The sequence below is a fragment of the Drosophila takahashii genome, chromosome 2R (assembly GCF_030179915.1).
Source record: "Drosophila takahashii strain IR98-3 E-12201 chromosome 2R, DtakHiC1v2, whole genome shotgun sequence".
In the NCBI taxonomy this organism is placed as follows: domain Eukaryota; kingdom Metazoa; phylum Arthropoda; class Insecta; order Diptera; family Drosophilidae; genus Drosophila; species Drosophila takahashii.
The window spans coordinates 1,953,940-1,977,202 of NC_091679.1; the positions used below are offsets into that span (position 1 = coordinate 1,953,940).

Here is a 23,263-nt window from a genome sequence, read left to right on the forward strand (position 1 = left end):
TAATCTATTATGGTTAGTACATTTTTCTTGTTTACAAAGTAAAAGTCAATGTGCACTATTTCCATAGGTTTTCCTGGTGATTCTCTTCGGCTATACACTATCTTGTTCAGTCTTCTGTCGTACTTCTGCATTTGGCAACTGTCGCAATTATTTATCGTTTGCGTAATCGCCTGTTTCATATGCAGGAAGAATACTTTCCTCTTTAGATGGGCCAGGGTTTCATCTATCCCTCTATGGTTACTTCTTTCGTGGTAGTCTCTGATGACCTGATGCTCGGACTTTTCTGTGATATCTGGCAATAAGACTCTTAACGAGGTAAAAAAACTAGTGACGATAGGACCTTCAAATGTTGATATCAACATTTGTGACGAAAAATTATTACATTCGTCATTACATACACTTTCTAAAATTTTCTAATTCGGCCCGCCTTAGCAAACTATTCCAGCTTTTTTTTTTCACTCCTTACAGGCTTTTTTATTGCAACGTGCCGAATGAGTCTGTTTTTCGAAAAGTGGTTGAACTAAAGTTTCTTATATCGAGCTGTTGAACAGCATATCAAATTTTCAGGACTTTAAAACCATGTTTTGGGACACACAAACAAACTGACAAACAGAATTAAATTTTCATTTTGACTAGGCCCCCGCAAATTGGTTTTCGGTATAACTTTTGAACAGAGCGTCCGATTTTCTGATATGACCCCTCATATTAAGCGCATTTTCAGTAGGAATACAACTAACGTAGGGGCCAATTATCCCCACCGGCCCGAACAAATCCGAATTTCTAAATTTTCACTTTTACACTTTCACCGCTCTCTCTCCCAAACCAGTTGATTTTCTTGAGGTATTGGTATGCAATCCTTTAAGTTTTAGCCAGGGATCGCAAGTAAGAGTTACTTTTTTAAAAAAATTGACAATTAAGTTTTATTTTTCAATTTTTATTATAAAAGTTGACAAATAACTCTTATGCTTCAATTTTTATTATAAAAATCAACAAATAAGAGTTATTTGTCAACTTTTATAATAAAAATTGAAAATAAAGAATGAATTGATATAACTCTTGAACTGTACGGTACATTGGTTTAAAATTTATATACAGGGGTGGTCAAAAGTATTTTCACAAATGTAAATGTTAACTGTACTTATATTTTGAACTAATAATATAAACTTTTGGCACCTATAGAAAGAGCACTTCAGTTCCGTTTAAATGACACAAAAATGTTCTTAACCCATTAAGACCCCTTTGAAAAGTGAGCAAATTTTGCGAAAGTCAAATTTTCGACTTTTTTTCCTGGGGCTTAAAACAAAAATGTTTTGATGCAAAGTTGTTCCCCAATCAAAATTAATAAGACCTGCAAAAAAAAATGTTTCAAAATATTTTTCCTTGTATTTTTTATGATTTTTTGAATGGAGACCTCTCAGTAAAATTTTGTATGAAAAGGAAGAAAAAGCGGCAAAAATAGCTATTTTCAAAAAATCATAAAAAATACAAGGAAAAATATTTTGAAATTTTTTTTTTTGCAGTTATTATTAATTTTGATTGGGGAACAACTTTGCATCAAAACATTTTTGTTTTAAGCCCCAGGGAAAAAGTTGAAAATTTTATTTTCAAAAAAAATTGTCTAATTTGCTCACTTTTCAAAGGGTGCTTAATGGGTTAAGAAAATTTTTGTGTCATTTAAACGGAATTGAAGTGCTCTTTCCATAGGTGCCAAAATGTTTATATTATAAGTTCAAAATATGAGTACAGTTAACATTCAAATTTGAGAAAATACTTTTGACTAGGGTTGTATATATAATCTACGCTTTAATACCTTTCTGTTGATATGCCATATGTCCCCAAAATATTTTTTATAATAATAATATTTGTTACATCATAAAAAATATTTTGGGGACATATGGCATATCAACAGAAAGGTATTAAAGCGTAGATTATATATATTTAAATTTTAAACCAATGTACCCCACAGTTTAAGACTTATTTCAATTCAATCTTTATTTTTATAATAAAAATTGAAGCATAACACTTATTTGTCAACTTTTATAATAGAAATTGAAAAATAAAACTTATTTGTCAATTTTTTTAAAAAAGTAACTCTTACTTGCGATCCCTGGTTTTAGCAATACTTTTAATTTGGTGTAATTCGCCGAAAATATTGTTCATCAATCTTTGAAATGTTGCAGGAGCATTATTTAGCCCAAACTAGAGTTGGGCGCGTGTCGTGTTATTTTTTGTGACACGAAACACGCACGACGTGTTCGTGTTGAAAATGTATAAATTGTTCGTGTTCGTGCGTGTTCGTTTTTAATCAAAAAACACGATTTATGTATATATATCGCAAGAACAAAACAGAGGATACAATTTCGATAATTATCGGTAGAAATATGTACATACCTTACAGAACTTTTTTGTTTTCTAACCATTGGTCACACTAACTTTTTGTGATTTCCTCGAAGTTCGGGAACTTCACATAATCAAATTTTTCAAAGATGAAAAATATTATTTAAAGTGCTAGTCGCCGTGGAGACCCAAAATATAAGCTTATACAAAATGATGCCAGGAGCAAAGTTTGGGAAACTTTTAAGTTAGTGGAGTGTGATGCAAACAAGTTGGACTGTGCTTGCTGCAATAAATGCAAGGCAGTGTTTGCCTAGTCTGGAAAAACGGGAACTGGCGCCCTCAATCGGCATAAATGTGGAATGGAAACCTATGCGCCAACTTAACATGACAGATTTTTCCAAGAAAAAAGTACCACAAAAAGTTTTGGATGATCTCGCTCTAAAGCAATTGAGATTGAGACTGACAATGGAGCGAACATTGTATCAGCTTTTAGTAAATTTAAAAGATTGTCCTGCTCATGCCATAACATTAATTTAGTTATGGATGATATTTTTGAGAAAACCAAAAGTTTTTAAAGTTTCTGAACTTATAGAGGCTTCAAAAAAACTTGTTAAGTACTTTAAGCACTCCGAACTCAACAACAAATTAAGTAAGTCAATTAAACAGGAAAGTTAAGTCATTATTACTCGAAAAGAACGAGCTAAAGCGAATAAATGACTTAGACTTCGACATAATGGAAGAACTTTTAGACTTTTTAAAACTTTTTAAGGAATGTTCGGAAAAATTCAGTTCTGAAAAACAACCCACTATCCACATCTATGTTCTGTGAGTTAGTAAATTTATTAAACATTGTAAATCAAATATAAAGGATTCCTTTGCCATATCGCAACTTAAAAGAAATACTTTGCAGCCACTAGAAAAACGCCTTAGCCCAAATGATATTCATTATTTAGGACTCTTCCTAAACCCACCGTTTAAGCTTAGTTTTCTTAGTGCTGAACTAAAGGATCATGTCTTATCACTTGTTAAAATTGTGTTACGTAACCGACATGGGAGCTGCTACCAGTGTTTTAAGAACGGCATCACTGAAACTAGTGAGTTTGAGAAGTATGAAGATGAAAACCTAAAAAAAAATTAGGCTTGGCAAAAATGAAGATGATTTCGAAATAGAAAGTTATTTTCAAAGCTCAAAAGACTGCGAAAATGATATATTAAGTTATTGGAGAAATGCCAATCATCTAAAGTTATTGCAAAAACTTGCAAGGAATATTTTAAGCATCCCAGTTAGCTCTGCAACAAGTGAGAGGGTAATCTCTACATCGGGGAACATACTTACCGAAAGAAGGACTCGGCTGTTAAGCTCTAATGTAGAAAAACTTTTATTTTAAATAAAAACATGTAACAAAAAAAATCCAACTGTTTAATAATCAAAAAAATCTATATTAAAATAAAAAAAAATTTATAAAATATATATTTTTATTTCGTGCGTGTTCGTGTCGTGTCGTGTTTTAAAATTATTTAATTGATTCGTTTTCGTGCTTGCTGGTAACTCGAGGTTCGTGTTCGTGCTCTGTCGTGTTGAGAAATGTTGACACGCGCCCATCTCTACTTCCAAGTGATTGCTTATACAGAGCCCGGTTGGTCATGTCGAGCTTGTCTGTAAGCAGGACGACTAAAAATGGATCCCAGGTGGATACGTCGATGCCTAAACCCCTTAATGAAGCGAGAGACTCAATCGTCGTGATATTCAATTCTTGTAATGACTTTGCATTATCGCAAGATGCGTAATGGTGCAGTAATCTACGAATTACTGTGTTTGCAAGCTGTCTTGGCTTATCAAACGAATCAACTAAAATTTTCCAGGCTTGTAAATAGTTTTCTTCCTTGAGTTCTATATGACGGATTAGCCTTTCTGCATCCCCGGTAAGTGCGGTTTTGAGGTACCACATTTTCTTTATAGCGGGCATGTTTGTTTCATGAACCAGGCATGAAAACAAATCGTAGAATTGTATCCGCTTTAACAATTCTCCAGTAAATTTTGGGATGGTAATTCTTGGTAGTTGCACATCAGTGCTGTTTGTGGCGGATGCGCTTGGCGCGGCCATGATCGTCTTTTACACTTCAGTTTGTAACTTCCCGTAGGCTTCCTTGTTGTAGCCTTTTTCTATCGGGTTGTCGAATTCTTCATAAATTTTTAAATGGACCTCTTGTACTTGTGCCCACAATGATTTTATGAAGTCATTGGAGGCTTGACCCTTTAAAGTCGCGTACTCCTGTAGCGCGCTCTGTAGGGATTCAATGACCTCTCCTTGTCTTCGGCATAGTGAGGTTTGCCTTTTGTCGCTGACTTTTGGGATAGGTGGCTACCAAGTTTTGAACGGAATTTCAATCTCCTTGCTGCTACTTGATAGGAGTAAGTCAAAACCTTCCTGAAAGATCTTACTATATTTCTCGTAAGTCGATCGAAGATCGTTTGCGTACTTCTCGTACTTAGATCCATTTTGTGAGTCTCGTTTTCTTTAAAAATCTCCCAGGCTTCATTAATTGCCAATAGTCGGGCTTCGAAATATTCAGGCTTCTGTTTTCGTGCAGATCCATCTTTTTTGAAATTGTTTATGCACCTGGCAATGTCATTGCCTATTTCTTGTTGTGCATTAAAAATCTTTAGAATTTCCGATGAAGGATTCTCTTCATCCATGCTGTTCACCATTTTGTTCTTGTTCTATGTCTCTGACCCGATGGGAGTATTTTATTCGCTTACGTAGGATACTATTTCTTGTTGTGCATTAAAAATCTTTAGAATTTCCGATGAAGGATTCTCTTCATCCATGCTGTTCACCATTTTGTTCTTGTTCTATGTCTCCGACCCGATGGGAGTATTTTATTCGCTTACGCAGGATACGCTCCGATTCGCAACCAGATTTGGTCAAGAAACTGAACAGTAATGGTGGATAAGGGTGGTCGCCTTGTTGACCGGTCCATTAGTGATCCTGTATAAATGGGTTCGATCTCAGGTGTCCCTCTGTTGCCAAGGTGGCACTTGCTGTGAGGATGGGGTTGGTTTTCAAAGTGTTGCCTGTTAACAACTTTGAGAATGTGTCCGGGATTGGACTCACGAATCCTTTCCCGCTGGGATCACAAACTGTTTACCAAATCGTTGACGGAGCTGGGCGCTTTGTTGACCTGTCTTCCAACTTCCTGAGTCGACTTTGCTCAGGTGTTCTTAATCTGTCGCCTTGTTAACGACTTGGTCAAAAGGACTCGTACGGAAGATATCTCCAACGTTGTGTTCTAAGCCTTAGTACTCAATAGAGCTTGAAAATTATCGATATCAGTATCGATATTATCGATACTTCTGATATTTTTCAAACATCGATATTTATCTATAATATCGATGTTTTCTGACGTTTTATTAGAGAGAAACGAACAGATTTCACTCTTTAATTCTGAGGACCAAAATAACTTTTAATACAAAATCACTTAAAGTAGGGACAAATTACCATGCAAGAACCGCGAGTTCTTGGTATTTTATTCTTCTTTGGTACCATAGATATTATGAAATACTTAAAAGTAGGCGAAAAGGGCATAGGTTATGGCAAAAAATGGAAAATAAAAGAACCGCGAGTTCTTGGGAAGAGGAGGAACTTTGGTTTTTTTAGTACCAAAAACAAAGTCTTGGTTGCAGCTACCGACCTTCTGTCCGCTATTAAAAAATCTCAAGAAACCGCGAAGTCATAGCCTTTGATAAGAATTGGTCGCTTTTCGAAGATCGTTTGAGCGATTTGGACTCAAGGATCCAAAAAAAAAACAACCGCGAATTCTTCAGAAGAGGAGGAATTTTTACTTCTTTATGGTATAGTATCAATTAAAGTAGGGGAAAATAACCATAGGTTGTGGCATAAAATCGAAAATGAAAGAACCGCGATTTCTTGGGGAAAGGAGGAACTCTCGTTCTTTTAATACCAACAACAAACAAAACGAAGACCGTTTGAGCAATTTTGGCAAAGGATCAAAAAAAAAAAGCAACCGGGAATTCTTCAGAAGAGGAGGAATTTGTTCTTCTTTAGTACCAAAAAATGGTATGGAACAAAGGTTTGTTCTATTATTTTACATAAGTATTTCCTCATAATATATTTAAAAAAAAATTCTTAAGAAGCCGTGAATGTCTTTGACTAAGAATTGGTGTCTTTCTAGACATGTGACGCAACTCAACTCAATGATCAAACATAAATAAACCACGAGTTCTTAAGAGGACGATCCTTTAGTCTGAAAGTGCATTTTAATAATGAAAACCGGAAATTAAAATTAAATAAATTACCCGCGATTTTTTCTAATAATAATATTAATAATAATGTAAGTGTATTATGCATGTATATAATAATAATACGTGGTATTAACAGAATTATAAAATTCCTTGAAAACATCGATATTATCGATACGATAATGATAAAATATCGAAAATATCGATACTATCATTTATCGATAATTTTCAAGCTCTAGTACTCAACCCAACAAAAACTCGTCCAAAACAAAAAACTTCATATGAAAAACAACGTCAAAAAATTTTGTTTCATATGAAGTTTTTGTTTTGGACGACTTTTTGTTGGGTTGAGTACTAGCCCTAAGGTGTGATCACGTCGGGGTCACCAAATGTTAATTCGTTATCCTTGGTGTGAGCCTGGTCACAGGATATGTGTATCTGGGGATTGGGTAGTATACAGCACATAAACTGTCTACTTGTAACTAGGTGGACGTCGGGGAGTGGTGCGCAATATGAGGATCTGAAGACACAGCGACAGCCTCTGTTGATTGCGATGGTAGATGAGTAACAGACAGTGGTATTCTGAGATTGGTACTGTGACTGAGACTGATTTTATTGAACAAACTTAACGGTATTTATAGGTACAAAAGTGTTCACGGTAACAAAAATATGTAGAAAGGGAAAACAAAATTACAGTTATTCTTCACAACTCGCAGTGGGTCAAAGTGCTATATGCAGTAATCACTATGGACGGCAGACCATGTAGTGACGAAGCGCTCCAGGAGAGTGTGCGGACGCGACACTATTATATAGCCGCAGAATTGAAAATCTGCTGTGATGGTCCGATCATAATGATTGATACACCAATCGAAAGGTATTGCAAAAACTAACAGGATTCCATACCAAGACTTTAAGAAAATCGATTAGCTTGGGAGAGAGAGCGGAGAAAGTAAAAAAGTACAAATTTCGAATTTTGGAGCTGTTGGGGCTGTGGGGATAAATGCCTCCAAGCAATGTTTCAGTTCTTTGCCTATTAAAAATACCTGTCAAATGAGGGGTCATACGACCATTCAAAAGTTATAGCCAAAATAAGATTTTCTTCTTCTTTCCAAAATGAAAATTCTGTTTGTCCGCTTGTCAGTTTGTCCAAAATATGTTTCTTAAGTTTTGAAAATTTGATATGACGTTCATCACATAGATATAAAAAACTTTTGTTCTACCAGCTATAAATAGCTAAAATTCGGAAAGCCCTAACTTCTATACTACTTAAGCTAAATGCTATAAACGCCTTCTAAATGCAATTTGTGTAAATGTAATAGTTAAAAAGATATGACCAAAAGAAAATTTTTTAAAATATTTTTTTTACCTTTTTTTCATTTTTTCATAAACGGCTTTAACGATTTTTTTGAAACTTTAAACTGTAAAGCCCTTGAGATTCCTTAAATTTTGGTATGTGAGTGATTCTTTGTGAAACGTATCGAGATTTTCTTCATGGTCTCAAAACGATATCTAATTTTTATGATACTATCACACAATTTAAATAGGATTTTTAAAAAAGTTTAAAAAAAATCCATTTGATAGAAGCGAAGATATGGCGATGCTATTTTTTTGTTTAATTCATTTATAATTTTAAATTACGTGGGGTAAAAAATAAATGAAAATACTCAAAAATTATTATTTTTGCCAAGCTTTCAGATGAAAATAACAGCCATAATGGTTCCAATGAAAAATACGGTCCAAACTTAAAAAAAAATATTTCATTCGCGGTTTTCTGCAAATCGGCATTTTTAATCTTTATAAAAAAATAGCATTATACATAATATAATTCTTGTTCTATACATAATCAAATAAAAACACCTCTTAACGAGGAAAAAACTAGTGACGATCGCACCTTCAACATACAAAAGTTCTGATATCAACATTTGTGACGTAAAATTATTACACTCGTCATTAAATAGACTTTCTAATATTTTCTCATTCGGCCCGCCCTAGCAAACTATTCCGGTCTTTTTCCCTTCACAGGCATTTTCTATTGCAGCGTGCCGAATGAGAAAATATTAGAAAGTCTATTTAATGACGAGTGTAATAATTTTACGTCACAAATGTTGATATCAGAACTTTTGTATGTTGAAGGTGCGATCGTCACTAATTTTTTACCTCGTTAAGAGGTGTTTTTATTTGATTGTTTAATAACACCAGTTTACAAAAAAAAATCGATGAAATATACCATGAATGAAACCTTTGTTTTCCGGTAAGGTACGTCTTCCTGATTAAGAAAATGGCACTTACAATTTTTTTTATGGATAAAATTTGTTTTAAGTATAAAAAAGTTTTTGACCCTTTTTTAATTTCTAACTTGAGTTGTGGTTAACCGATTTCAACCATAAATGACTTATTTTACAGGTAATAGAATGCCCTCATAAAACTAATTTCGGTTTTCAGGCGTGTATTTTTAACGATGCCATTTATGCCAGCATTTTTGCATTTTTTTCTTACTTTTACAACTTTGACGAAGTGTAGCTTCTAAACTAATGAATGGAACTCATTCGGCCCGCCCTAGCAAACTATTCCAGCCTTTTTCCCTTTACAGGCATTTTCTATTGCAGCGTGCCGAATGAGAAAATCTTAGAAAGTGTATTTAATGACGAGTGTAATAATTTTTCGTCACAAATGTTGATATCAGAACTTTTGTATGTTGAAGGTGCGATCGTCACTAGTTTTTTACCTCGTTAAGAGGTGTTTTTACTTGATATCAGAAGTTTTTGTTTGTTTATATTTGCTCTTAGGAGCTAGTATATACATTTAAATTTAAATTGGTCAATCATAATTTGTAACCCATTGTATTTAAACAAATTAAGTTAAAAAGGCGTTTAAGTATTTCAAAATACCTTTTAAACGAGGTGTAGCACATGTCTGTAGCTTCAGTAGTGTAGAACTTACAAGCTAACGAAATTGAGCTATTTCTAGTTTTTTTTCCGCTAAAGCGGGTTTTTCCAAAAGTCGTAAAACAAAAGTTTCCTATTTGGAACTCCTTAAAACAATTGATATGATTCTATGAGCCTAAAATACAGTTTGGATACCCACGCACAAAATTAAACACTCAGGAAGCGTTAGTTGTTCTGAGCTGGCAAAAGTGGCTATTTTCGTTTCTGAATAACTTTTAAACTTTTAAACTTTTAACTTTTTACATAAACATGATAAATACCAACATTTAAGGAATCTCAAGGGCTATACAGTTTAAAGTTGTAAGGAAAATCGTTAGAGCCGTTTTTGAAAAAATTAAAAAAAAGCTAAAAAAAGTTTAAACAAATTTTCTTTTGTTCATATTTTTTTAACTATTACAATTACACAAATTGCATATAGAAGGCGTTTATAGCATTTATGCAGCATAAGTCTGTAGCTTTAGTAGTATAGAAGTTACGGCTTTCCGAATTTTAGCTATTTATAGCTGTTTTCCCGCTAAACTAGCGGGTTTTTCCAAAAATGGTAGAACAAAAGTTTTTTATATCGATGTGATGAACGTCATATCAAATTTTCAGAACTTAAAAAACATATTTTGGACACTCTGACAAGCGGACAAACTGACAAACAGAATTAAATTTTCATTTTTGGAAGAAGAAGAAAATCTTATTTTGGCTATAACTTTTGAACGGAGCGTCGGATTTTATTATATAGCCCCTCATTCGACGGGTATTTTTAATAGGAATACAACTAAAACATTGCGAGGGGGCTTTTATCCCCACCGGTCCCAACAGCTCCAAAATTCGAAATTTTCAATTTTTCACTTTCACCTCTCTCTCTCCCAAACCAATCGATTTTCTTGAGGCCTTGGTATGCAATCCTTTAAGTTTTTACAATACCTTTCGATCGGTGTATTACTCATTACGATCGGACTATCACAGCAGATTTTCAATTTTGCGGCTATATAATAGTAGTCGCCTTCGCACACTCTCCTGGTGCGCTTCGTCACTACATGGACTGCCGTCCATAGTGATATGGGAGAAAGTTTTTAATAAAAACCAACCACCGCCCACTAGTATGGCTAAACAACTTAAAAGAACCCAATTTAAAGCTACAAAGATGAAAAATTCAACTAAATGAATATGATTTTGATGTAGCCTTCATTAAAGATAAAGAAAATGCTCTAGCAGACGGACTAAGTAGGATATGCACTGATAATAATTTGTTAGATTGTCCAGGAGGATATAGAAGTGATCTAATCCTGCTGAATGAAGCTTGTATATTGGTAGGCGAACTCGACAATACAAAGCAAACCGTCAAAACAATTGACGAACTAAACAACTTCTTTTTGTTAGACCTAATAAACCTAAGAAACCATCCACAGTGCTCAATCCGATAACTTAATCTATATAAAAAACTAGCAATACCAGAAGCGGCGTTGCCCGCTACTATTAGCAAAGCATTTCTTGCTGATTTGTACATATATTCAAATTTAAATTAATATCAGAGTAAAAACGCACTAATATTCTAATCCTTCTAACCATAACATACCTTACCTTAACACCGCATTAACCCTAATATTACCTCACCTTAACCCCACCTTTTTTTATTCTAACCCTTGGCACACTTTTTTAGCACCTCAATGCTGTTTTCACTATTTCCTCGTCTTAGCCCACCCTAGCACCAGTTTTTTCGCTTCTTAGCTAACCTAACTTTAGTCTCACCTGAAAAAAAAAATGTTCCTTACTATACTTACTTACTTTAATTACACTTTTTCTTGAGTAAAACTTGTTTGTCACCTTGACCTTATCCTCACTAAAGTCTAAACGAACCTTATCTTTTTCACCTTCACCCTTCCCTTACAGTTCTTTTACCCTAATCTATCTAATACCTCCTTAATCGCAACTTAATCTCACCTCATTACCACCATAACTCCACCGTTCTGGTAGCCTAATTATATAGATTTGGTTAGCAAAGCGAATGCAGAGAAAAACTCTTACTCTTTTTCACCGTTTATTTTTAACAGATGAAAAGATGAAAGGCTACGGCCAAAATGCTTTAGGCGAAAAACGGATCTGCTCGCAGGATTGGTAGGTAAAGAAAAAAAGAAGTGCCCCAATGTCGGCTGTGGATCAACAGCTGGAGTTAAATATAAGAAAATATAAGAAAAATTAAAAAAAGCACCGAAAGCTCCAACTCTTTTGGGTGAAAACAGTGGGTGTAATTTTGGAGACAAAATTTCCCAACAATTTTCCTCGTGCGCCCCTCGTCTTCAACACAATTTAAAACAATTGTTTGTTTAATTTTTTCAAAATAGTTGATTTAGAATTGCATCCATTAGGTGATCCGTTATTTTATCCTAATTTAATCATTACATACTTATGTACATGCCAATTTATCGATGTGTATGTGTCATTGCGTTTCTCACATGCCTTGAAAACCAAACCAAAAATGTTTTTAAAATCAAAACAAAAATTCCTTGTCTATTTTATGGGTTGGATACACACTTTGACTTAGAATTGCATCCATTAGATAATCCGTTCTGGTATCCAAATAGTACAAATTTTACCAGGTGTTTCTAAACCAGGAAAAACAAGAAAGGAAGCTACCTTCGGCCAGCCGAAGCTTATATACCCTTGCAGATAAATGCTCACTCGGTGCAGTTCCAGGGATTCCAGATTCAGCGTTTCTATTTAAATTTTGTTTTTAAATAGTCAAGAATCAAAACGCCTACTTCCTACAAAGTTACAAGAATTTTCTTATATTTGTTTGAATATTCCTATGGAAGCCTTAAAATATAGTGGTCCGATCCGGCTCGCTCCGACATATGTACTACCTGCAATAGAAAGAAGACTTTCAGGAAAGTTTCATCGCGATAGCTTTAAGTTCCGACTTTAATGTCAAGCTAACCGGTTGTGCTTATCTCGAGATCCCGTATTTCATAAAAATTTTTTTTTTATTATTTTTATCTCTAGGTTTTGTTTGGACTTCACGTCGTGTAGCTTGTGCTTTTCGTACTTGGATATTCATTAACCCATCGCGTTTGCCGGCCTCGCCTGCATTGGCTGGCCGGCCGCCCTGCTGGACCTCATCATGTCTGCCGCTGACCAAAATATTGTTGTCCCTCTATGTGGTCATGATTTGAACGTGGATAGCTGCGATGGTTCTTCGTCTCCCAATCTATTTATAACTGATAATTCAATTGTCAGTATTAGCAAGGAGTTTTCAAGGTCGTCTAGAGGTCGTGGTGTAAGGGAGATCCGTCAGGTCCAAGGAAGCAAGAACGCAGAAATTTGATTCTGAACGCAATTTACAATCTATTGCTGGTTCTTCATATTCATCGCAAGACAATTTGAAAGACGTCTTAGATGCTTCGGCAGATACTTCGCTTGATGCTGAGAAAGATTTTGCTTCTCAAAATGAATTTGATTAGTTTAATGAGGGAAAACACAGTGCAAGCACACCCGGACATTCCACTACTTCAACCCCACAATTCGTCAGTCAGGAAGTGGCGGACCAGTTGCGTTGCGAATCTGTCAAACGCATAAGAAAGCAAAGCGAGCTTGACCCCAACTATAGTAAGGATGCTTCGTCTGATTCCACGTTTGGACCAATTGTTAATCGCTTTCGTAATATTCAACGCAAGGTTCACTTGGAAATATTTGGACCGGAGGACTCGGACTCTCCTGGTGAAAAATATTCAGGTCATGGAAACGGCTTTGCCCTCTTATCGGATGATGACATTGAAAAACCACTCCCTAATGATCGTATGGACACTCAGTCTCCTCCATCGGAGCCCTTAAGTTCCTGCCAGCCCCCTGTGACTAGTAAGAGTACAATAACTTCTAGCAATAGTGGTGGAATTTCCCAAAAGTCAAAGGGTATTTCTTGTACTCCTATTTCTTCGACTAAAGCACCCAAATCTGAACCACGTCCGCCCGCCTTTGTGATAAAGGGTGTTACTGATGTCAAGCAACTTATGAATCTAATCAAGGCTGCCACAACCAATATAAGATTTAAGATCACTGGACCTGCTACAGTGAGGGTGTCTCCTTTCGATGGTGATACATACAAAATAGTTGTGATGAACGTCATATCAAACTTCAGAACTTAAAAAACATATTTTGGACAAACTGACAAGCGGACAAACTAACAAACAGAATTAAATTTTCATTTTTGGAAGAAGAAGAAAATCTTATTTTGGCTATAACTTTTGAACGGAGCGTCGGATTTTATTATATAGCCCCTCATTCGACGGGTATTTTCAATAGGAATACAACTAAAACATTGCGAGGGGGCTTTTATCCCCACCGGTCCCAACAGCTCCAAAATTCGAAATTTTCAATTTTTCACTTTCACCTCTCTCTCTCCCAAACCAATCGATTTTCTTGAGGCCTTGGTATGCAATCCTTTAAGTTTTTACAATACCTTTCGATCGGTGTATTACTCATTACGATCGGACTATCACAGCAGATTTTCAATTTTGCGGCTATATAATAGTAGTCGCCTTCGCACACTCTCCTGGTGCGCTTCGTCACTACATGGACTGCCGTCCATAGTGATATGGGAGAAAGTTTTTAATAAAAACCAACCACCGCCCACTAGTATGGCTAAACAACTTAAAAGAACCCAATTTAAAGCTACAAAGATGAAAAATTCAACTAAATGAATATGATTTTGATGTAGCCTTCATTAAAGATAAAGAAAATGCTCTAGCAGACGGACTAAGTAGGATATGCACTGATAATAATTTGTTAGATTGTCCAGGAGGATATAGAAGTGATCTAATCCTGCTGAATGAAGCTTGTATATTGGTAGGCGAACTCGACAATACAAAGCAAACCGTCGAAACAATTGACGAACTAAACAACTTCTTTTTGTTAGACCTAATAAACCTAAGAAACCATCCACAGTGCTCAATCCGATAACTTAATCTATATAAAAAACTAGCAATACCAGAAGCGGCGTTGCCCGCTACTATTAGCAAAGCATTTCTTGCTGATTTGTACATATATTCAAATTTAAATTAATATCAGAGTAAAAACGCACTAATATTCTAATCCTTCTAACCATAACATACCTTACCTTAACACCGCACTAACCCTAATATTACCTCACCTTAACCCCACCTTTTTTTATTCTAACCCTTGGCACACTTTTTTTAGCACCTCAATGCTGTTTTCACTATTTCCTCGTCTTAGCCCACCCTAGCACCAGTTTTTTCGCTTCTTAGCTAACCTAACTTTAGTCTCACCTGAAAAAAAAAATGTTCCTTACTATACTTACTTACTTTAATTTCACTTTTTCTTGAGTAAAACTTGTTTGTCACCTTGACCTTATCCTCACTAAAGTCTAAACGAACCTTATCTTTTTCACCTTCACCCTTCCCTTACAGTTCTTTTACCCTAATCTATCTAATACCTCCTTAATCGCAACTTAATCTCACCTCATTACCACCATAACTCCACCGTTCTGGTAGCCTAATTATATAGATTTGGTTAGCAAAGCGAATGCAGAGAAAAACTCTTACTCTTTTTCACCGTTTATTTTTAACAGATGAAAAGATGAAAGGCTACGGCCAAAATGCTTTAGGCGAAAAACGGATCTGCTCGCAGGATTGGTAGGTAAAGAAAAAAAGAAGTGCCCCAATGTCGGCTGTGGATCAACAGCTGGAGTTAAATATAAGAAAAATTAAAAAAAGCACCGAAAGCTCCAACTCTTTTGGGTGAAAACAGTGGGTGTAATTTTGGAGACAAAATTTCCCAACAATTTTCCTCGTGCGCCCCTCGTCTTCAACACAATTTAAAACAATTGTTTGTTTAATTTTTTCAAAATAGTTGATTTAGAATTGCATCCATTAGGTGATCCGTTATTTTATCCTAATTTAATCATTACATACTTATGTACATGCCAATTTATCGATGTGTATGTGTCATTGCGTTTCTTACATGCCTTGAAAACCAATCCAAAAATGTTTTTAAAATCAAAACAAAAATTCCTTGTCTATTTTATGGGTTGGCTACACACTTTGACTTAGAATTCCATCCATTAGATAATCCGTTCTGGTATCCAAATAGTACAAATTTTACCAGGTGTCTCTAAACCAGGAAAAACAAGAAAGGAAGCTACCTTCGGCCAGCCGAAGCTTATATACCCTTGCAGATAAATGCTCACTCGGTGCAGTTCCAGGGATTCCCGATTCAGCGTTTCTATTTAAATTTTGTTTTTAAATAGTCAAGAATCAAAACGCCTACTTCCTACAAAGTTACAAGAATTTTCTTATATTTGTTTGAATATTCCTATGGAAGCCTTAAAATATAGTGGTCCGATCCGGCTCGCTCCGACATATGTACTACCTGCAATAGAAAGAAGACTTTCGGGAAAGTTTCATCGCGATAGCTTTAAGTTCCGACTTTAATGTCAAGCTAACTGGTTGTGCTTATCTCGAGATCCCGTATTTCATAAACAATTTTTTTTTTATTATTTTTATCTCTAGGTTTTGTTTGGACTTCACGTCGTGTAGCTTGTGCTTTTCGTACTTGGACTTCATTAACCCATCGCGTTTGCCGGCCTCGCCTGCATTGGCTGGCCGGCCGCCCTGCTGGACCTCATCATGTCTGCCGCTGACCAAAATATTGTTGTCCCTTTATGTGGTCATGCTATGAACGTGGATAGCTGCGATGGTTCTTCGTCTCCCAATCTATTTATAACTGATAATTCAAATGTCAGTATTAGCAAGGAGTTTTCAAGGTCGTCTAGAGGTCGTGGTGTAAGGGAGATCCGTCAGGTCCAAGGAAGCAAGAACGCAGAAATTTGATTCTGAACGCAATTTACAATCTATTGCTGGTTCTTCATATTCATCGCAAGACAATTTGAAAGACGTCTTAGATGCTTCGGCAGATACTTTACTTGATGCTGAGAAAGATTTTGCTTCTCAAAATGAAAGCAAAGCGAGCTTGACCCCAACTATAGTAAGTATGCTTCGTCTGATTCCACGTTTGGACCAATGGTTAATCGCTTTCGTAATATTCAACGCAAGGTTCACTTGGAAATATTTGGACCGGAGGACTCGGACTCTCCTGGTGAAAAATATTCAGGTCATGGAAACGGCTTTGCCCTCTTATCGGATGATGACATTGAAAAACCACTCCCTAATGATCGTATGGACACTCAGTCTCCTCCATCGGAGCCCTTAAGTTCCTGCCAGCCCCCTGTGACTAGTAAGAGTACAATAACTTCTAGCAATAGTGGTGGAATTTCCCAAAAGTCAAAGGGTATTTCTTGTACTCCTATTTCTTCGACTAAAGCACCCAAATCTGAACCACGTCCGCCCGCCTTTGTGATAAAGGGTGTTACTGATGTCAAGCAACTTATGAATCTAATCAAGGCTGCCACAACCAATATAAGATTTAAGATCACTGGACCTGCTACAGTGAGGGTGTCTCCTTTCGATGGTGATACATACAAAATAGTTCACCATCTCTTGTGGAGTAATAATATTCCGTTTAATTCTTGGCAACTGAAAAGTGATCGATCTTTCAGGATTGTCGTCAAAGGCCTACATTCGTCTACGGATCCTAAAGATATTAAGGCTGATTTAGGCGCCGCTGGGCACGTTGTCCGCAATGTTTATAACCCCCCGGGTAAGAACAATGGTCACAGACCCAATATTTTCTTTGTTGAGCTAGAGTCATCGATAAATAATGTCAAAGTCTATGACATTAAATCATTGGCTTATCAGTCAATTACTATCGTCCCTCCTGAACGCCGTGATGAAGTTGTTAGGTGCTATAAGTGCCAGGATTTTGGACACACAAAAACATACTGTTTCGTGCCCCCCAAATGTGCAAAATGTGGTGGTGATCATGAATCTCGAAGCCCTGTTTGCCCTGTTACGTCTCAGGATCAATTTAAGTGCATTAATTGCGGTTCCAACCACAGTGCAGGCTAGCCCAAATGTCCAGTTTTTCTAGAAGCAATTGCTCGTCGCAAATCTGGAACAATCAAAAAACAACCAAGAATTAAATTTGTTCCTGCCCCTTTTCCTGCCCAAAGTGTTTGGGGCCCAGCTTTACCGTTCCTGAGCCTCCATCGCCTAGTGCTGGCTTTGAAATGCTTATCTCCCGTATTGACCAGATGATGTCAATGATGATGAAAATGATGGAGCTTCTTATGAACCAGTTTACCGGCAGTTCGCCTTCTGATGCGTCTAAAATCAGTCTAGTTTAGGCATTCGTTTCTCATTTTGGAACGCCAATGGTGTCACTGGCAAAAGTCTCAAGTTAGAGCACTATCTTAGCGCTAATTCAGTTGATGTGATGCTAATTAACGAAACGCATTTTAACAGCCGATCACATTTCAAAATTTTTGGATATGATTTATTGACGGCTAATGATCCCTCTGACCGTCTTCGAGGAGGTGCTGCTATTTTAATACGCTCTCACTTGCAGTACTCCCCTTACAGTACAAACTCTATTGTAAAATGTCAAACTGCTGCAATTATTATTGAGAATAATGAATCTGCTGATCTGAACTGTCCTCTGGATATTGATACAGCTGTTAGTGACCTGACTCTAAAGATTCAATCTGCCGCTGCCGCATCCACTGCTATCGGTAATCGCTCTGCTGTTCCACATCCAAATAAAGCTCTTTTAAACATCAGAGTAACGACGCTGGTTAGGCAGAAGAGATCACTCCGGCGACGCTGGATACAAACGCGTCATCCGCAAGACTTAGCAATATTGAAAAGAGCTGATACTTTATTAAGAAAAGCACTTTATGATGCTAAGTCCGAATTCTTTGTCCGGAAACTTAGTGCTATCGATCCGGATGCTGATCGAGGCTTTTAACTGTGGAAATGCACTCGCGGGCTTAAACGGCAGCCTCTCCAGAAGTTTCCCTTGCTTCGATCGGACGGTACCTGGGCAAATAAATATGATGAAATAGCTAAGGAGTTCGCTTATTCTTTGGAAGAAAGATTTAAGCCTTTTGATTTAGTCACAGATGAAGAGGCTGCTGTTACAGAAGCTTTTGATGACGTTCCCTCTGGTCCAGCTTCTCAAATTTCACCTATTGATGCAGAAGAAGTTAAAGACCAAATAAAGCGACTGAAGACTAACAAAGCCCCTGTCCATTACAGCATTGACGGAAAACAAGCTAAAGCTTTGCCAGTAGCAGGTATTTCGTTCCTAACGCGTATCTTTAATGCTATGATTGTTCTTTCATATTATCCGGAGCAGTGGAAGCATGCGAATGTTGTTATGATCCCCAAGAAAGGCGTCACTCCCCGCTGTGCAGATTCTTTTCGGCCTATAAGCCTATTGCCAAACTTCTCTAAAATTTTTGAGCGAATCTTACTAAAAAGGCTTTTTAGTGTTCATATGTTCCAGGATGCAATTCCAAATCATCAGTTTGGTTTCAGGAGTCTGCATAACGCTGCTGAGCAAATGCATCGGGTGGTCAACCATATCCTTAAAGACAGGCGACTTACCTGGAAGCAGCACATTGTGGCAGCCTGTCCTTCAGTAAGGCAAAAAGCTTCTTCGACCGGGCAGTGGATTGTCGATCACCCGGTTGGCGAAAACCCGGCTCTTCAAAGCAACCTTGATGCCTAGTCTACATTGGGGTATACACTTCTGGGGCACTGCCTGTAACTCTTCTATAAAAAGAATTGAATCCTACCAATCCAAAATTTTAAGACATATGATAAACGCCTTATACTATACAAGAAACACTACTATTTTCGAGATCTCAAAATTAATCCTGTTTGTAAATCTATCACCAATAGGGCCATCCGATACAGATCAAGACTCGTCTCCCACACAAACAGACTTGCTTTCAGACTTTCCAGACCTATGAACAGAAGAAGACTAAAGAGATTGCACCCATCAGACAATTGGATACTTGGACGGCACGCTTGTGGAAGACTCATTCCAGACTTAGACGCATAGTCTGCAACACTGTTAAATTTTTGTAATAACTCTTTTTTTTTTTTATTCACTACTTTTGTTTTTTTTACCATGGGTGAAAGTGAATTGAGTTTCACATAACACCCTCCAATAAACTTTTTGTTGAGCATATCGAAAAAAAAGATAGCTTTAAAACTGAGAGACTAGTTCGCATAGAAACGGACAGACGGACATGGCTAGATAGACTCGGCTATTGGTGCTGATCAAGAATATATATACTTTATTTGGTCGGAAACGTCTCCTTCACTGCGTTGCAAACATCTGACTGAAATTACACAGGTACACAGCCAAAAATTTCCACGAATCATTTCTAGTTTTCCATGATAATTGGGTGCTCCTGAGTAAAGTCCCATACAAACTTATGTCCCATCACCTACAGGTTCCGCGGTATAGCTAAGCATACAAAAATCCGATGTGTGCCGACATTTCAAATTATTTGGCCTATATATTTAGACTAACCTTTATTGTTTTCGCAAGGCATCCTATGTATGTTCAGTGAACGTATTTAGTTTCTTAGTTCTAGAGGTTGCCATGACTTATTCAAAATTTGACAACATTTAGGAGTAGATAATGATATCAAGGCATCCTACAGAATGGAAGTAAACATATACATTTCCCTATGTATGTTCAGTAGGGTGGTTTTTTTTTGTATGAAAAATTCTAAGGTCCTACTCTCACCCCCTTATACTTAGCGCATTGGTGCATTTACGACATACCAAAAAGAAAAAGTATAAAAAAATGCGATTTAGTGCTTGCGCATTGACCTTTAAGTTTATCACTCATACGAACTGTTGCCCTTGATCAAATATTTTAATTTCATATAGATGGCGTAGACTTGTCATAACTTATTTAGTCTAAACATAAAGGTAACCTTGTCACCTTTACAAACGGCTAAAGAAAAATAAAATAGCTATGGCAGTATAAGTTCCAATATTTAAGGGAGTCGCACCACAAATCAAACGAATATTTTTTTTATTTATCGCCCCCAAACTATATGCAGAATATGTGGATAAAAAGCTATTTAGATATTTTTAAAAATCTTAATGTACGTATCGTGGCCAAAAAAACACTTGCAGGTTTTATAACAAGTTTAGATCCCAAGTCGAAACCTAAAGTTTTACTTTAGTTTGTATTCGTAGTCTAATGAATTACGTGGACTATTATTCAACAAAATCGTCTAGATCTACATTTATTGAATCCTTCATACAAACAGACAAACAAAGCAATATAATTATACCGAAAATTCACAAATTTATTTATTTTGTTATATCCCTGCATTATAGGGTACAGGGTAATATAATTTCAGTCAAAAGTTTGCAACGCAATGAAGGAATGATATCCGACTATATATTCTTGATCAGCATCACCAGGAGAGTCGATCAAGCCATGTCCGTCTGTCTTTTCTTGTTAAGTCGCCTTATTCGTCAAAGGACGTACTCGAATTTCCTTGCTCTCCCATACGCATTTTTGCAACAAGCTGAGCACTTTCAGATAAGAAACTTTGTTTCAGAGGAACTGTCCTGTAGAGCAAAGTACGGTCCTCTTTAACGGCAAAGTTTCTTCTTCATCAAAATTTAAATTTAGCTTTCCAACCAAAAAAAGGTGCTCTCCATTTTGTTAACGATTATGAACGAAATCAAATATTTGACAAGTGTAGATATGGGAAAAGATTTGCCTACCGAAAACTCATACTGGCTTACGTGCCGTATGAGTAATTTTTTTGGAAACTTTGAGACCATTGCGCAAGCCCTTAGACTTAATTAAAAATTTTTTGGATTTTAGTTTAAGTTATTTTGCACAAATATCTGGTGTTTAAAAGGGTGAGATAAAAATTCCTTATAAAAAACCGCCCTAATGTTCAGTGAACGTATTTAGTTTCTTAGTTTTAGAGGTTGCCATGACTTATTCAAAAATTGACAACATTTAGGAGTTCATAATGAAATCAAAAAATCTGTTTTATTAGTATAAGAAATCCAATAAAATGTCCTCATGAAAACGCTTTAAACCGAAATTAAAGCATACAATGTATAGTTAAAATTACTTCCATTTAAGATTTAATTCTCAGAATTGTTTTTCCATCAGAAAAATCTCTACAATTTTGGGATTTTCAACTTTGACGTCGAATTCCAAAGACATGGGCAATGGTTCACAATGAGGACAATTTTTAAGGAATGTCGTGATGTATTGAGAGTAGGTCCTACCGAAAATCCAATTACACAGGTCGACAAAATCAAGACTTTTTTTTGGCCCAAGAATAAACGCTACAAAACCTGAAAGAATTTTAGCTGTAGATTACTACCTCATACTTGGAAACTTTCCATCACGTCGAAGTGTTTAGAAATCCGTGGACAAAGTTCCAAATTTTCGATTTTTAGGCACTTTTTGCGGCTTAATAGTAAGAAAACCTTTCGTAGCCCGGAGCCATAATTTAGCGGAAGTGGTACTTTGAACCTTTAACTTCAAGATTGTCCAATCACAAAGTTGGGCGACCTCTATTTCTTTAGCTAAAATGGATTTTACAGAAGTACTTTTTGTCACTTTTTTTCATCTATAGTAGCCTGATATTTTCCTTGTTGAACTGAGACCCATACACATACAATACATTAAAAATATCAGGCTACTATAGATGAAAAAAAGTGACAAAAAGTATTTCTGTAAAATCCATTGTAGCTAAGGAAGTAGAGGTCGCCCAACTTTGTGATTGGACAATCTTGAAGTTAAAGGTTCAAAGTACCTTTTCCGCTAAATTCTCTGGGCTAGGAAGGGTTTTCTTACTATTAAAATTTGGAACTTTGAATACGGATTTCTCAAAACTTCTACGTGATGGAAAGTTTCCAAGTATGAGGTAGTAATCTACAGCTAAAATCCTTTCAGGTTTGGTAGCTTTTATTCTTGGGCTTTTTTTTGTCGACCAGTGTTATATAAGCGACGTAATTCAAAATTTCGGTAAACATCGGTTTCTTGTATTCTTAGCTATCCCGCGGAACCTGTAGGTGATGGAAAATAATTTTGTATGGGACTTTTACTCAGGAGCACCTAATAATCATGGAAAACTAGAAATGGTTCGTGGAAATTTTTTGCTGTGTACCTGTGTTATTAATAACTTTTCTAATCTTTGACTGGCTGGCACTTTGAATTAACTTTGACTTTGCTTGAGATATGTACGTCTGCCTTGGCTGGCGTTAGAATTAGAAAAGACCGATACTCGCGTGTCAGAACCTTATGTAACCAAAATTTCCCCAAATTTCGAAAAAGATCGCCATTTTTGTCCGCCAACCCACGGTACTCTCATGTAATTTTGATTCCCTAATTTCTCTTGAGTGCAACCTTTTTGAGCTGAGCTTGGCAGCGACTCATTCTCTTTGGTAACCTGTGTGGGAAAAAAAAAATTAAAGTCTGCTTCTAGGCTTATTTATTTTGTGGACAAAAGAGCGCAAGGTACATTACAATGAATGAGGATCAGGATAAGTTCTAAATAAACTCATGAATACCATCTAGCTTAAAATTTACACACCACCGCCTTAGGCAACCCGGCCATTAGCCGCGCTTAATTTGATCTTTTGTCTAAGCCTATAACGTCAATGAAGACACAATACGGATAATTGATCCGAACACCTTAGTATGATTTAAGTAATTAAAATTCATTTAGAATGTAAGAACTATTAAAATAATATTTAAGTACCCCCTCAAATACAGCTAGATCAGTGGGCCCAGTGAAAAGTCTCTAGGAAGTAAA

General features: G+C 36.4%; 1 protein-coding gene across 2 annotated transcripts in view; it reads right to left on the reverse strand.

Annotated features, from left to right (window-relative positions):
• Positions 1 to 23,263, reverse strand: part of LOC138912344 (kelch-like protein 10) — a 119,611-nt gene that overhangs the window by 83,391 nt on the left and 12,957 nt on the right. The window contains exon 4 of one of the 2 annotated variants that reach the window (XM_070212998.1): positions 22,733 to 22,897. The exons of the other annotated variant lie outside the window; for it this stretch is intronic. Within the exon in view, the coding sequence (XP_070069099.1) occupies positions 22,748 to 22,897 (150 nt within the window). The 3' untranslated portion in view covers positions 22,733 to 22,747. Of the gene's footprint in view, positions 1 to 22,732; positions 22,898 to 23,263 lie in introns of those variants that run through there. 2 annotated transcript variants of the gene reach the window in all.